Source organism: Papio anubis, chromosome 18 (genome assembly GCF_008728515.1).
Source record: "Papio anubis isolate 15944 chromosome 18, Panubis1.0, whole genome shotgun sequence".
Lineage (NCBI taxonomy): Eukaryota > Metazoa > Chordata > Mammalia > Primates > Cercopithecidae > Papio > Papio anubis.
The window spans coordinates 11,812,626-11,829,064 of record NC_044993.1 but is presented as its reverse complement, the minus strand read 5'-3'; the positions used below and the strand labels follow the sequence as shown (position 1 = coordinate 11,829,064).

Here is a 16,439-nt window from a genome sequence, read left to right as displayed (position 1 = left end):
CGCAGGATGCTTGTCAGGATTAAATGAGATAACAGTGCATGGTTAGTGGCACATGCTCAGTAGCACCTGCCAGGTACCACTCACTGAGCCCAAAGCTCCTGAATGCCACCCCTTCATGCCTTGAACATCCTGGGTTCTAACTTGTCGCAGTACCCCCACCTTTCCTTCTTCCCGTCAACAACTCTTGTGCCCTCCTCAGTGCCAGACAAAGCCTCCTCTGAGTAGATCTGTGTCGTGTTCAAACAAAGCTTTCTTGCTGCAGTATTGGATTTCGTAGGACAGTGACCACTTCCAGAAACCTCTGGTCCGTGAGCCAATTTGGAGAAAATTGAATCATTCTCTGTGCCTTTCGGCTTGCATCCTAAAAGCCTGCACAAACACTTTGGGCAGGCTTCAACAACTTCACATCAAGGGCTCAATTGCAGCTCCAATATAAAAACCTTCCCCGTTGCTCTCTGCATGTGAAGCTGGATTCCATGCTTGGCACAGACCTCAGTGCGCACGGTAATGCCTCCTTCCACCATATCAGAAGGTCCTAAGCAGCCAAAGCCACTTAACATGCTCGGCGCTTCTCCATAGGAGGATTTTAAAAAAACTGGAGCTGTCGGGATCCCAAATGTTCAGTGGCACTTCAGCCAGAGGTAGGATAGGGATTTTGAAGTGTTTGGAGAAGTGTTTTCATATTCAAATTTACGGGGCCGGGCTGGGCTGCGGTAGGCAAGGGTCAGACTGTAGCGATTCGCTTGGTGTTTTCTCATGATGCCGGAGAAAATGACCTGATTATCACCATGCTCACATTCGCCTTAGCCAGGACCCCTCTGTAGAAGTAATTGTGAATTTAGTGACTGACAATCGTAAGGGTTTTATGATTTGTGGAGGATTTATATGTGAAGGAAAATGGATGAATTAAAAATATTAAACAGCTTAACCAGCACCCACATGGATGAATCACTGAGATCTATTTTTTCCCCCTTTATACTATAAACATATGGCATGAATTTTCTGCTCTCATTACAGATGCTGAGAGAAGGCAAAGACAAATATTTATATTACATTCATGTTTTACAGTAAAAACACTGTTCGGTTTGTTTATACAGTTCCACTGTTACGGTTTTTATGGTCGGTAATGAAACCACTGTAAAACCGAGTCTGGGTTATATAGCAGATGCGATAAGGCCTCATAGTCAGGGAGATGTCTGCAAAGGAATCGTTGATGTCATGTGTACAGGATCAACAATGGAATTATGTGTTAGGACAGTCTACGTTATGCTGTAATAACAAACAACCTCAAAATCTCTGGGGCTTGAAACAAGAAAGGTTTATTTCTTGCTCATAGTGTATTTTCATCATGAGTTGCTTGGAGGGCTCCGTGAAATGGGGATCTCGCTCAGCCACCGGGGCCCACAGAGCAGCCTGCACTGCTGGATGTCGTGACAGCGGAAGACACGGACATGCTGACTCTTGCTCCGGCTCGGAGGCGACTCTTGCCATCTCTGCTCACATTCCGTTGGCCAAAGCAAGTCTCAGGGCCAAGGAGTGAGCAGTGGGTAGGGTGAGGTGTGTGTGCACAAACCCACCATATGTGCACAGAAGGAGGCCGAGAACTGGACTATCAGAGAACAGCCAAAGATTTCTTTCCACGGTCATGTCAAGCCTTTTTGTTGTTGTTTAACTGATACTCTATTTTTAATGCAACATGGAATCAGAAGAATATAGAACAGGCGTCAAAGACCCTCCTGCCTCTGTAACCGCACTGTTTAAAATTGATGAAACTCTGTCTTCATTTGAAGATGATCTGATAGGAAGGATTCACAGCTTTCCCCAACAATGCGCCACAGTGCATACAAATCCTCGAAGCTGCAGAACTTTTTCAAGTTGAACTGTGAACTGTAATATTTTTTTTTAAGTAAGTTTACACGTAGAAGCTCATTGTTAGAGAGCTTTAGATATATTATCCCCCAGGGTGGTGCCTCCTGTCAGCATAAAGTAGGCATGAAATGCTGGAGATATGCATTTATTGAAAGGAAATAAAAAGGTGCAATTATGAAAACCTCTTGAAGTGACTTTTTATTTATTTTTTTATTTTTAGACAGAGTCTTGCTCTGTTGCCCAGGCTGGATGGCACGATCTCGGCTCACTGCAGTCTCCACCTCCCGGGTTCAAGTGGTTCTCCTGCCTCAGCCTCCCGAGTAGCTGGGATTACAGGCACCCACCACCATGCCCAGCTAATGTTTGTATTTTTAATAGAGATGGGGTTTCACCATGTTGGCCAGGCTGGTCTTGAACTCCTGACCTCAGGTGATCCACCCACCTCGGCCTCCCAAAGTGTTGAGATTACAGGTGTGAGCCAGCGCACCCGGCCTCAAAGTGACTTTAACAGCAACTTAAAGGTGGTACCTGGCTCTGCCCCATTCTGTATGGTAGCCACTGGCCATGTGTGGCAGTTGAGAGCTTGAAATGTAGCTGGTCCAGATGGAAATGAGCTGTTGATGTAAAATAAAATGCCTACCAGGTTTCAGACAGTATAAAGAAAATATTTAATTAACATTTTTATATCAGTTCCATGCTGAAATAATATTTGGGACATACTAGGTTAAATAAAATATCATTGAAGTTCATTTAATCTGTTTCTTTTTACCTTTTTTTTTTTTAACACGGCTACTAGAAAGGCTAACATTATGTAGGTGACCCTTTATTTTCATCAGACATTGCTGATCTAGAGGGTAACCACTGGAGAGAGAAAAAGTACAATTTGGTGTTTTTCTCATAAATCCTTAATTGCTACAACTCACAGTTTAACCTGACAGTTGATCAGTTGATATCCTTTGACTTGTTGAAATTTTCTACTTTGCATTTGTCTCTTAAAAAGCTTTATTTTAGGCTGGATGCAGTGACTCATGCCTGTAATGCCAGCACTTTGGGAGGCTGAGGCAGGTGGATCACTTGAGGTCAGGAGTTTGAGACCAGCCCGGCCAATATGGCGAAACCCTCTCTCTACTCAAAATACAGAAAGTTAGCTGGGCATGGTTGCACATGCCTGTAATCCCAGCTACTCAGGAGGCTGAGGTAGGAGAATTGCTGGAACTCAGGAGGCAGAGGTTGCAGTGAGCCAAGATCACGCCACTGCACTCCAGCTTGGGTGACAAAGCGAGACCCTGTCTCAAAAGAAAAATAAATAAAGTTTTGTTTTAAAATAATTTTAGATTCTCATAGAAGTTGTGAATAATAGGATAGAGGGTTCTGGGTACCCTTAACTCAGCTTCCCCAGTGATAATCACAGCATAACAATCAAGTCTGGAAAATTGATATTGGCACGATAATATTAACCAACTACAGATTTTATCCGAGTTCTGCTAGTGTTTGCATGTACTCATTTGTGTGTGGCTCTGTGTGTGTGTGTGTGTGTGTGTGTGTGTAGTTCTATGAAAAGTTACCACATATATACATTTGGGTTACCAACATCACAGTCAGGATACAGAACTGTCCCATCTCCCCAAAGAAACACCCTTTACCTTAGTTTTTATTCTTTGAGTTATATCTTAACCAGGTTAGCTGAGGGTAAATGTTTTAGGCAAGTTATTAGCAAATGATGCTCTTGGTTCCTTATCTGTCTTTTTATTCATCCAACGCACCTTTCACACATGGCTGAGTTATGCCAGGCTTTGCAAGAGGTGCCAGGTAGGTACAAAGAAAAGAGGACTGCACTCAAGGAACTTAGTCTTTGAGGCCAAGCACGGCAGCTCACGCCTGTAATCCTAGCACTTTGGGAGGCTGACACAGGCAGATCGCTTGACGTCAGGAGTTCTAGACCAGCCTAGCCAACATAGAGAAAACCAGTCTCTACTAAAAATGCAAAAAATTAGCTGGCTATGGTGGTGCACACCTGCAGTCCCAGCTACTCGGGAGGCTGAGGCAGGAGAATTTGTTGAACCGGGGAAGCAGAGATTGCAGTGAGCCGAGATTGCGCCACTGCACTCCAGCCTGGTCCACACACACAGTGAGACTCTGAGACATCAAGACTCTGTCCCAAGAAAAAGACGCAAAGGAACTCAGTCTTTGGAGGGTTACAGAAACAGTTTCACTAGAAGGTGTGACATTGCATAACAGAAATCTGTCCCTTGACCTGCCAAAGAGAAGAAAATAGCACAGAATCTTTTCTGCAGGTTTCAGGACCCATGTCTCTTTTTTTTTTTTTTTTTTTGAAGGATGGAGTCTGGCTCTGTAAGCCCAGACTGGAGTGCAGTGGCTGGATGCCAAGCTCACTGGCTCCGCCTCCCGAGGTTTATGCCATTCTCCTGCCTCAGCCTCCCGACTAGCTGGGGCTACGGGTGCCATGCACCTGCATCCCGGCTAGTTTTTATATTCTTGGCCGAGGCAGGTTTCACCGTGTGCCAGGATGGTCTCGATCACTCCTGACCTAAGTGATCCACCCACGTCCTGCGGCCTCCCAAGTGCTGGGATTACAGGAAAAGCGAGCCACAGCCGGCTTGTTATGTCTCTTGTCCTTCCTTTACCTTAACTTGAGCAGGGCAAGAATGGTTCAAGCCACATTAGAAAGCAGTTACTTTCTCACCCAATTTTAAAGGAGAAAGGTAAAATACGGTGGATTCTAGAGATTTCAGTGACGTAATAGGTGTTTCCCAGGCATTAAGACCTCGTAAGGTTTCCATTTCCATTAGGCATTATGGATGCATTCCAAGAATTTAATTACTATAACATCACTTCATTCGTTGTAATTCCTCACTAGAGTTATGAGAACTTGGGAGTGTGTGGTTTCTTAGTTGATTAAAAGGTACTTGCTATGGTTTTCTAACTAGCTATTTTACATGAAATTTAGTACTTGTCAATGTGTATTAAATCAATACAGTTAAATTTATCAAAGTGGTGAGAAGAGTTTACATCCGAACATTATGAATAGATTGCTAGCCTCAGCTGGGCGTGGTGGCTCACACCTGTAATCCCAGCACTTTGGGAGGCCGAGGCAGGCAGATCACAAGGTCAGGAGATTGAGACCATCCTGGCTAACACAGTGAAACCCGTCCTAAAAATAAAAAAAAATTAAGCGCTGGGCGGAGACAGGTGCCTGTAGTCCCAGCTACTTGGGAGGCTGAGGCAGGAGAATATGAACCTGGGAAGGAGCTTGCAGTGAGCAGGAGATGTGCACTGCACTCAGCCACAAAGGCGACAGAGCAAGACTCCGTCTCCAAACAAACAAACAAACAAAAAAGAATAGATTGCTTGCCTCAGTTGGGAAAAAATAAAGTTTTAAGGCTCTAGAATTGGAGTGACAGGGCTTTACTTGAAAAATCCCAGAATAGTAGGACCATCATTTAGAAGTTTCGTGGAGATAATATTAGGGAAAAATGACAGCAAATGTTACTTTACAGACACTAAACTCTGGGCCATGTGATATGACCCAGGCTGGAAAATCACTGGTTTTCATAAAGGTATTGGCAGACCCATGGATGTTAAGATCCTTCATGGATACTGGGGAGAAATGACAGGCCTTTTGAAATCGTATCAGTGATTTTCCCTGGGATCACTGGAAAGAATACCCGTGTTTGACAAGATATGACACATGCTCTGTTTTGATTCTGCGTCTGACTAACAGAAAAGATTAGTGAAGATCAGAGTCTGCTATAAAGTTATTGAAGCAGGGTACAAGGAACAGGGGAAGGGAATGGGGCTGAGGAGGAGAATGGGGGAAGAGGGCAGCAAGGCAAAAGTTGGAGGTGCAGGCAGAGGCGAGGTCATGCCAGAGACCCGACCTTCCTGTTGAAGCCAGTGTTTGATCCAAGCTGTGCCTGAGAGCATGCAGCTCATTTGGAGGGGGGAGTTGCAAGTCATGGGTTCAGGTCCGAGCCAAGCCGGAAACAGGAGAAAGTGTGGCTTCTCAGGACTAGGAATACGTAGATTCCAGAGGTGGCGTGGGCATGGGGCACAATGTGACAGGTTAATAGCAAGATCTTCAGGGCTGCAGCTCACCTGTGCCATGGTGGCCTCCCAGGAGACCCTTCCTGCTGTAGCCCCGCCCTGAGAGGTTTCGCTTCCCATTGCCTCTTGGTAGCCATGGGCACTTTTGCTGCTCTGATGATGTAAGATGGAGATTGTCCTTGTCTCCATCTCTCTCTTTATTGGTGCAGGCCCATGAGGGATGTCAAAGTCTGTATGTCTTTGTAATAATGCTGGATCATTTGTCTACCTTCAGAGACAACTGAAGACAGTTTTAAGTGAAACCACACAGAGGGTGTATACAATTGGGACAAGAGCTCTGAAAGTCTGTTTTTGAGAAAGAGAAGAGATCAATTAGTTAACAACCAGTGGCTATGATAATAATGGCACCTAAACAAATCCTTCTTTTGTATTTTATTTATTTATTCATTTTTGAGATGAAGTCTGGCTCTGTCGCCCAGGCTGGAGTGCAATGGTGTGATCTCGGCTCACTGAAACCTCTGCCTCCTAAGTTGAAGTGATTCTCCTGGCTCAGCCTCCCAAGTAGTTGGGATTACAGGTGCCTGCCACCATGCTTAGCTAATTTTTGTATGTTTAGTAGAGACGGGGTTTCGCCATGTTTGTCAGGCTAGTCCTGAACTCCTGACCTCAAGTGATCCACCAGCCTCGGCTTCCCAAAGTGCTGGGATTACAGGAATGAACCACCACACCCGGCTCAAATCCTTCTTACTTTTCCTCAAGAACTCACTTCCCACCCAAACCGTTCGCACTGTGGCAGCTGTTATCTCGTCCAGCACGTCTGTCCACACTTGGTATTAATAGCTTCATCTTAGGAACTTTGAAAGTGAGGAGGGCGGTGGTAATTTGCATGAACTAATTTGGGCCAGTTATGGTCCATTACACTCTCACTGACGTAGTTGGTGCTAAGATGGGCACTTGGCTTAAGCCAGACCAGTCCCTAGCCGGTGGAGAAGGTGCAGTCTCTTATCTGAGGGCCTAGGAGGTGCAGGGATGTTTATGTGGGCTGCTAGCAGCCTAGTTTCCTGCCACAAGGAGACAGTAAGGAAGCTGAAGTCAACCTGAGATGAGAGAGAGAGAGCAAAGCAGTTCTTTTGGCCAACTTGACCCCTGATCTTGAAATATTGTGGAACTAATAAATCCCCTTTTGTGTTGGGGCATGTTTTGGCTGGGTTTCTGTCACCTGCAACCAAATCGTTCCTATCCAGTATACCTGGTGACTCTCTGGCCTCCGACGGCTATGCCTGCTGGGTACTCTTTTTGTCGGTGTCTCCTCCACTAACCGCGTGATGGCTGCACTGCATATCCCTTCCAGCCAACTCTATTGTAGACACATATTCGCAGGGTGAGTTGGGCCCCAGGTAGAGTGATTTGGCTCAGATCCTGCATCCTTTCAGGGGCTGACTGTAATCACACTGGCATGGCAAGGAGAAAGTATATTGGATTTCAGAGTCAAAACCACTTGGTATGAAACCCAGCTCATTTTCTAAGTGGATGTCCAACTTGAGCCAAACAATTAATCTTGGAGATGACGTTGCATACTTCATAGAGTTGTGAAGTTGACTGTGATAATGGAGAATGCTGTACAGGGTGCCTTCCATGTCATGGGTTCACTGTACCTTAGTTCCCATCACATCATCCTCCCAATCCCCATTTGTTGGTGTTTTTTGGGACCCAGGGTATCAGTCATCTGATCAGATCACTGTGTGACTTTCTCAAGGACCTTTACTTGAGTCTTGAACCTCTGGTCCAAAATGTCCACATACCAGCTTTATGGTGGCTTGTGTCATTCTCCATCCCCTGGTTAAGAAAAAGTCTATTTTATGAGCCCTCTTTCCAACCCCAGTGATGAGGACTGGATTGGGCAAGATGATGCTGCTGGACCACTGGATCCAGCTGGACCGCTGGACCTCGGAGCCCCTGGAGCCTCCCAAGGCCAAGCCCACCAGCCACACACACCTTTGTGAGAATTAAGAAAATATGTCCCCTCCTCCTGGGGCCCACATCTCCTTCACATGGGCACCCAGCCTGGTGAACAGGGTGCAGGCTGGAATGCAGCCCTATCTTGCTTTTGGACCATTGAGCTACTAAGTTGGAGCAACCAGGCTTGGGAATCTTTCTTTAATCATAGGTAGGAAAGGCAAAAAAACATACAAAATAGCATCGTCATGAGTTTCTACTATATTTGTTCGGGCTTTGAAAAATATACCGCCAAAATATATCAGTGTGTGGTGCCAATGTTTTAGGAATTTGCTTTTAACAAATCTTGGATACCTGTTTTGTACATATTATAGATAGCATCCCGTGTGAATATGTTAATTCCTTTTTATGAGTTTCAGTCTTTTTCCCCCTCCTGTACATGATTGCTGTTTTATAGTTCCAGTTTGGTGGAATTAACATAGATTTCCCACATGGGGAAGGTTTTGGGTGAGGATTTAGAGCAAGGCAGGTTCTTGATCCTCGGAAGACATTCTTATCTGAGGGGGGATTTGAGAATGGCATTGCAGAGTGGGAGGCGCTGCTATGTGGAAAAGTGAACTGGAATAATTATTAGAACAGTTCTCAGAATTTACAGGATATTTGATCATAGGAGTAACTTTACTGAGGAGCGGTGGATGGAATGCCTGTACTTGGAATATTTTAAAATTAATCTATTTTCATTAGACTGAAAGTGTGACACACAGAGAACACTAAAATTGGATGAGGCACTATCTGGAATCAGACAAAGAATGACAAAGATGAGGTTATCCAGTCTGTTTCTAGGCAAGTTGGTTAGCCTCTCTGTGTTTCTATTTCTTTGTTTATAAAAGAGGGACAAAAATAGGACCCATTACTATCCAGGTGATGAGATCATTCATACCCCAAATCTCAGCATAATGCAATATACTCATGTCACAAATCTGCATAGGTACCCCCTGAATCTGAAATAAAAGTTGAAATTATTAAAAAAGAAAACCAAGGCCAGGTACGGTGGCTCATGCCTGTAATCCCAGCACTTTTGGGATGCTGAAGCAGGTGGATCACCTGAGGTCAGGAGTTCGAGACGAGTCTGGCCAACATGGCAAAACCCCGTCTTTATTAAAAATTCAAAAATTAGTCAACCTTGTTGGCACGTGCCTGAAGGCCCAGCTACTTGGGAGGCTGAGGCAGGAGAATCACTTGAATCCAGTAGGCGGAGGTTGCAGTGAGCTGAGATCGCACCACTGCACTCCAGCCTAGGTGACAGAGTGAGACTCTGTCCAAAAAAAAAAAAAAAGAAAAGAAAGCAAAAACAAATGGATCCATATCCCTGGGTTGTTGAGGAAATATGGGAATGTATGTGGCACACATTACAGTGCCTGGCATACAATAAGCACTTTGTCATGTTACTGGTGTCTTCTTACCATTGTTGTCTTACTGGTGACCATCTGAAATGCTGAAACTTTATTATTACAGATAATAGTGGATATAGTCTCTTCCTTGTTTATTTTTTGACAGTATCTTTTTAAAAAAACTTTATTAGGTGAGAATTTACCTGTTACAGGTCTAGTGCTGTTATAGTTGAATGTTTTGAATTATGTAACCTACATTAAATATAAAGCTATGACTTGAATTTTGTGGTTAAAAATTTTCTTAGTTGATTGACAAGGACGGCATATTAGCCAGCTTTTGCTGCAGTAACAAGCAGCCCCAGACTCTCAAGGGCTCGCAAAAACAAAAGTATGTTTGTTTGCTCATAACACATGTGGCTGAGGTTTGGCTGTGGCTCTACAGTCTCAGATGGGCTTTCTTGGGCTCAGCTTCTCACAGCTTCTCCTCGAAGGGTCCAGGCTGTAGGAGATGTCATCAGAGCCTGCAGAGGGCAAAACCTCACAGAGGCTTCTGTTCATACATTGTGGTACCTCATGTGTGTGTCATATTGTCATATATCAATGGCAGTAGCCAAGACCAACAGCAGTGGGGCAGGAAAGTGTATTCTGCCCACAGGAAAGCGAGGCAAAGGCAGGGAGGGAATAATTGTGAACAAAGAATTCACTTGACAAAGATAATTTTGTTGATGTGGTTACCACTTGCCTTTCAGTAAAATAGCGCTTCACAAGTTTGTTTAACGTTTTATTTCAAGCTCCCAGAAACAGCTAACGCCACAAACATAGATGTTGAAAATTTCAAAAGGGAAAAAAGAAAAGAAAGGTACATCTGAGTCAGGAAAACATTAACCAGTCTTATTTCTGAGAATCAAAGCAGTGGTCCTTCCAGCGACCAGTCACCCCATTAACCACCCATTAATGGCACAAGTAGGAAGTGCCAGCTCAGAGTCCCCGAAAGAGGTATCCAGATTTATGGCTCATCCCAGACTTCTCTGATCGAGGCTGTTTTCCCTCTAGATGCCTTAGTCAATCAGGAATTAATTTGAAATCCAAAGTTTCATTAAGTGTTATTGAGTTCTTGCATGCTGACATTTGTAGTGCTGTATTTCTTTAAAATCACAAACCATTTTTCATACTGTCGTTTGCATATTTTAACAGAAAAGATTGCGGTTCTGGTATAAATGACCCAGTTTTCTGGATATATTTACTTGAATGTCATAAACTTATTATCCTTCTCTTCCACTTCATTGCTTTTCTGCCTTTCTGAAGTATTTTGAAATCATATTTAAAACATCATTATAGCCTCTGAATTCTATCTAAAGTATAAATAAATTTTACTGGGTGACTGTTTTCAAAACAATACCAAGAAGCTGGTCTTATTTAGATCTGGTCTTATATCATTGAAATATCATTAGAATTCTTATGGAAAATATGTTTTGGCTGTTTAGAGGATGCTAGGGGCTGGAAGTGAGAAGGTAGCAACACCATATGGATATGTGAATATAGATGCTTACATGAAGAAGGGCAGACTTAGCCAAAACTAATTTGGGATTTTTGTTTGAATTGTTGGAGGGTAGGTGAATGAGAGTACAGACATATCCTTTTGAAATTTAATTTAATTTTTTAAAACAATATATGTCTCTTTGGAGTCAGGGAGTTTGTTACAGTGATTTTTTGTAGACAGGTTTATTGGAACTGCTTAGTAGGTGATAGGTTTTCCTTTCTTTCTTTTAATTCAAAAATAAGATTGGCTGGGCTTGGTGTCTCACACCTGTAATCTCTGCACTTTGGGAGACCGAGGCGGGTGGATCGCCTGAGGTCAGGAGTTCGAGACCAGCCTGGCCAACATGGTGGAACGTTGTTTCTATTAAAAATACAAAAATTAGCTGGGCGTGGTGGCGGGCACCTGTAATCCCAGCTACTCGGGATGCTGAGGTGGGAGAATTGCTTGAACCTGGGAGGCAGAGGTTGCAGTGAGCTGAGATCGTGCTACTGCACTCTAGGCTAGGTGACAGAGTGAGACTCTGTCTCAAAAAAAAAAAACAAAAAAACAAAAGATTGATCTCAATAATCAGCTGGGACTGAATATCAGCTGCTTCTTCCTGGGCCAGGTGATCACCCCCAACCCCAAACGCCCACCCTTAACTCTTCTACTCCTTTGGGTGTTGTCCCTGCCTGGTTTAACCATCAACCCTCTAACTCCCAATCCTTTTAAACCTCCGCTACTCTTTTTATTCTTAGCACTTAGAACCCACTAACGCTCTATTTAACTTACGTATTCCATTTCTTGTTTCTAGACTGTCTCCCTCCAGTAGAATGTGTGTTCTGCTATAGAGCAGCGCCGTGTGACGCAATAGCAGGTCCTTTATAAACATCTGTTGAAGGAGAAAATGAAGGCACGTGTGGCCTGGCTGACATCTGAGTTTGCAACTTCTTTTATGCCTTCTGCTAACTGGGATCCCAGTGGGCTTCCCTGCTGTGCCCTCTGAGGTTCCCCAGACCTGCCAAACTGTTCCATCCCCAGTTCCTTGGTGCCTAATGGTACTTCTGCCTGGAAAACCCAACCCTTCCACTTTTTCAGACCCCAGTCTCTCATCTGGGAGGGTCTACTTGAGCACTATGACCTATGTGAAGATTTTCCCAGTACCTGCAGACCGACTGGAACCTGCTCCTTCATTAAACCTGACAGGTGCGTCCACCTGGCAGTTCTACCCTAAGAACATGAACTTCTTCAGGGAGGGAGATGGGACTTTTCATCCCTGGGACCCAGCTCCTGGCTCACCTCCTACTGGTTAGTGGGTGATGATTGAATGACTTCCGGAAGAAATCACGTGTCTTAACTACTGTTGGTCCTGACACCATGGCCACCTTCCAGAAATTTCCACATGTGAAATTGCAGATTCAGACTGGGCACATTAGTGGGTGCTAAGTGCTAAGAATAAAAAGAGTGGCTCACGCCTGTAATCTCAGCACTTTGGGAGGCTAAGGTGGGCAGATCACCCCAGGTCAGGAGTTTAAGACCAGCCTGACCAACATGACGAAACCCTGTCTCTACTAAAAATACAAAAAGTAGCCGGACATGGTGTCGGGCACCTGTAATCCCAGTGACTTGGGAGGCTGAGGCAGGAGAATTGCTTGAACTCGGGAGACAGAGGTTGCAGTGAGCCGAGATCGCACTACTGCACTCCGGCCTGGGCGACAGAGCAAGACTCTGTCTCAAAAAAAAAAAAAAAAAAAAAGATCTAACATGTGGACCATGAGAGAAATGAAAAAGATTGAATTCCGTTCCAAATGGGGTTTTGAATTTATTTTCGCACTTCCTATTTTTTTGAGCCCAAGAATGCAAGATGTAAGCTAAGAAAAGATAGGTGAAAGTATTGCTCTAACATTCTGGATTCCTTCTATTAGAGAAGAATGCAAATCTTTGCCTTATCTCAGTGATGGGCCCCACTTAACCCTTTGTCTTACTGAGAGCACTTTTCTGCAGATGATCAAGTGGAATTTACTGTGATGGCGTGTCAAATCTTGAAATAATCTACCTTTCAAGAAAAAAGAGTTTAACCAGATGATTGTACCTTTTAGCCATATCTACAATTAATTTGAATGTATTGTAAGCTGTTTAAAATATTCCATTAAGGAAGAAGGTAAGCCTAGCTTATGGTAAATACACTACTAAGTGTTTATAGTACATTTCATATTTTACATGATTTCCTTTATAATTCTGCTTATCTTTTCATTCTAATTCCCTGAAGGACATATAAAAGAACCCCTAAAGAGAGTAATTACTGCTGTACTCTTTAACCAAGGCTCCTTTTGCAAAGAGAAATCTGAGCTGCTTTTTAAAGAAGGCCATTTTTAAATAAAAATGCAAATAAGCTACTTTGTAACCACATTAATTACCCACCTAGCCTCTTATTACCATGTTTGTATTGTTTGCAAATACTATTTACAGTCGTGTGGAAATTAACATTACTGGTCCTGAGGAAAGATTGTGTTGGGGAGGTTGTGCTTTGGAACCAATTAGGGCGAACCTTGTCTCCACTGAGACTCTGGGGAAAAGCACAGCCTTGCAATGTCAAATAATAGCATTAGCTCTGACTGCACAGGCAGAGTGCTGTAATTATATTATTGGCCCTATTTTGCTTCTGCAATGAATTTCACTGCCTGCATTGTAAAATCAGCAGGTAGCAAAGTTTCTGCTAATGATTTAATGTACTCTCTGATCATTTTGGACAAAAGTCATGGTAAGATCCACAAGGCAATTTTATCACCCCCACTGACTACTGCCTGGTTTGAGGATTTTAAGTGAAGACAAAATGTGATTCTCATCTTCTTGTTTCCTAGTGAATTCCTTCCCGCACAGAAGAGAAAAGTACTCGTCTAATATATAATTTCAGGCATAAGGAGAAGGTGATATTGCATTGCAAATAATAGCAGTTAGTGGGAGCTGAGAGCCAACTCTGCACCAGACTCGTATCAGCCACTTGACTTCCATTATTCCTTATTCCTTGGTACATCTGCGCCACCTGTGATATCAGATCCTTTTTACTGCAAGGAAACTGAGGCTTGGCGATGCTAAGAAACTCAGCCAGGGTCAATCGGCTGTCAAGTGGCATTGCCAGGATCCAGATGGAGGACCATCTGACTCCAAAGCCACCTGACTCTTTGCCATATACCACAGTTTCTAATACGATATTACACCCAGCTTTAATATGAGCACACCTTGTGGATGATGCTATCTATAAATTAATTACCTCCCACCGCGCCACATCAAGTATAATGGATGTAATATGATTTTTCAGAATTCAGCTAAGTACCCACTGAGCTTTACATTTTGTAACTTTTTAGACTATACATCAAAATGTCTTTGGGATTAAAACTTTTTTTTAATATGTTTTGAGGTCAGTTTGAATCTGAGCTTAATAAATGTTACCATGAAACTTTTCTCCCATCCTTTTAGGAACTACCTGTGAGTAAACTCATTTTGTGACAGAAGGCTATGTGTTTTTCCAGCGTTCATCCCAAGGAGAGAAGGGGAGAAGGGAAATAACACTTCACATCTCTCTTGCATGCCAAACGTTTACAGACATTATTTGATTTAATCCTTTAATAACCCTGTGAAAAGGATGTCACTGTCTTCACTTGACAAATGAGGAAGATGGCAGTGCAATCAAGACATATTGACAAGGCGAGGAGGTGAGCGACTTGCCCGAGGCCACGCTGCTGAGTCCTTCGCAGAAGCAGAATTTGAAAACAGAGCCCCCATATGTTTTAACTGCTCATTGGAAACTGACAAGGTCACTTACTCCTTGCCCTTCCCTGTACTGGTAGTTTTTCTTTTATTTTCTTTAATTTCTTCCAGTTCCTTTCCTTTTTACAGCAAATTTGTAGTTATGGTGGAGAAAAGGGCAGTTTTCATTCCTCTTCCCTACAACTGTAGTTTAACTAAAAAGTGGTCGCTGTGTCCTGGTAGCAGTGGGTAAGCCATCCAGTCCCTGCAGGCGTCTATGCTCCAGGTCTCCAGTCTGAGGCTGCCTCCTCGCTCCTGGGGCAGGTGCCTCTGGGGGTCTCTGCCAGGCTTGTCTGGTCATGCAGCTACTTCCAGACTGATTCCCAGATCTTGCATTTTTATGGAGGACATCCCCAGCATTCAGAGAAGATCCTGGGAGCTGGATTCCTACCAGAGGAATTAGAATGAAACCAGCAAAAACAAAAACGACACCGTTCCCGCTCCCCCGCACCCAATACACATGCAGGGTAATATTTGATAGCAGTAGGGAAAAAATCCAGTATTATAGGAGACAAACCACAGCAAGCTATGGCCTCTCACCCTTCCCTTCGCACCCTCCGCTCTGTCCACTCATTTGTTCCTTCCTTAAATAATGACAGAGAATGAGCCATATGCCAGTGTTTCTCTGGATGCTGGCTGCAGGGATGAACAAAGGCAACCTCTAGGAGAAATTTCTGTTTATGATGCTCTCGTGTCTGCTTCCTATGTCTTAAGATTGTGCTTAAACTGCCAGTTCTTCAGCTGTTGATTTCAGGCACTATCTAATGACTTTTGCTGTTGTGGACAGGGATTTAACTCATTTTTACCATCTTCCATAGTTGTATCTCCTTCCTCCCATTATGTTTGTAACTTCAGATTTTGTATATTTTGTATATGTCAATATCTTCTATATATATATATATATGCACACACACATGCATACATATATGTAATGGTATATATACATGTTTGTTTCCAGTTTTGCTCAAACTGCTCTGGACGGTTCTTTGCTCCGGGAGTTCTTTACTTCCTCTCTCGTCAGAAGAGGTTGTTGGTGCCCTGATCAATCCCTCTACCTCTTCTTTTCTCCTTTCACCCGTGACTTCTGCTACTTATACTTCTGCTTTATCACGGTCCGTAACATTCACCTTCCATTCTGTAGCCATAATTAAATCTCCCATGCATCGCACTTTGGGAGGCCGAGGTGGGTGGATCACGAGATCAGGAGATCGAGACCATCCTGGCTAACACGGCGAAACCCTGTTTCTACTAAAAATACAAAAAATTAGCTGGGCGTGGTGGTACATGCCTGTAATCTAAGCTACTTGGGAGGCTGAGGCAGGAGAATCACTTGAACTCAGGAGGCGGAGGTTGCAGTGAGCCGAGGTTGCGCCGCTACACTCCAGCCTGGGTGACAGAGCAAGACTCCATCTTAAAAAAATAAAATAAAATAAAAAAAAATCCCATGCATTATCTATGGATTGATTGCAAAAGATGAGAAGCAATAGAGATGTCCATTACTATGGCCATCTAGAAATTTCTCACCCAAGGGCCAACTAATCTTTCCCTGTGTTGTATTTCCTGCTCTGCGGGTCCGGCATCATGACCTTTGTACTACCCAGGAAAGCCAGTGTTCTCATGGGCTCTTCTCTTTTTTATGCTCTGCCAGATGCTAGCACTGTGGCATGCCATTAGCTCACTAGCAGCTTAAAGGGTACAGATTCTGAATCTCCTTAGTGCGTCTCACCTGTTATTTCTGAGCCTGAGTAGATGATCTTCTTTTATTCAGATGTCTGTGTCACATATACCTGACATCCTAGCCCCTTCCCATAAAAAAATCACGCTTGTGAATG

General features: G+C 43.6%; 1 protein-coding gene across 15 annotated transcripts in view; it reads left to right on the top strand.

Moving 5' to 3' along the window:
• The window catches only part of WWOX (WW domain containing oxidoreductase), a 1,119,479-nt gene that overhangs the window by 82,049 nt on the left and 1,020,991 nt on the right, over nucleotides 1-16,439 (top strand). Inside the window, exons 6-8 of one of the 15 annotated variants that reach the window (XR_004179640.1) lie at nucleotides 11,899-12,006; nucleotides 12,805-12,961; nucleotides 14,278-15,862. The exons of 11 other annotated variants lie outside the window; for them this stretch is intronic. Coding sequence is in view for 2 of the 4 variants with exons in the window: in XM_031657877.1 (XP_031513737.1) it covers nucleotides 1,337-1,540 (204 nt within the window). In the remaining 2 variants the exon portion in view is untranslated. Of the gene's footprint in view, nucleotides 1-1,336; nucleotides 2,141-11,614; nucleotides 12,360-12,804; nucleotides 15,863-16,439 lie in introns of those variants that run through there. 3 more of the 15 variants (XR_004179639.1, XM_031657880.1, XM_031657877.1) reach the window with 3 other exon arrangements.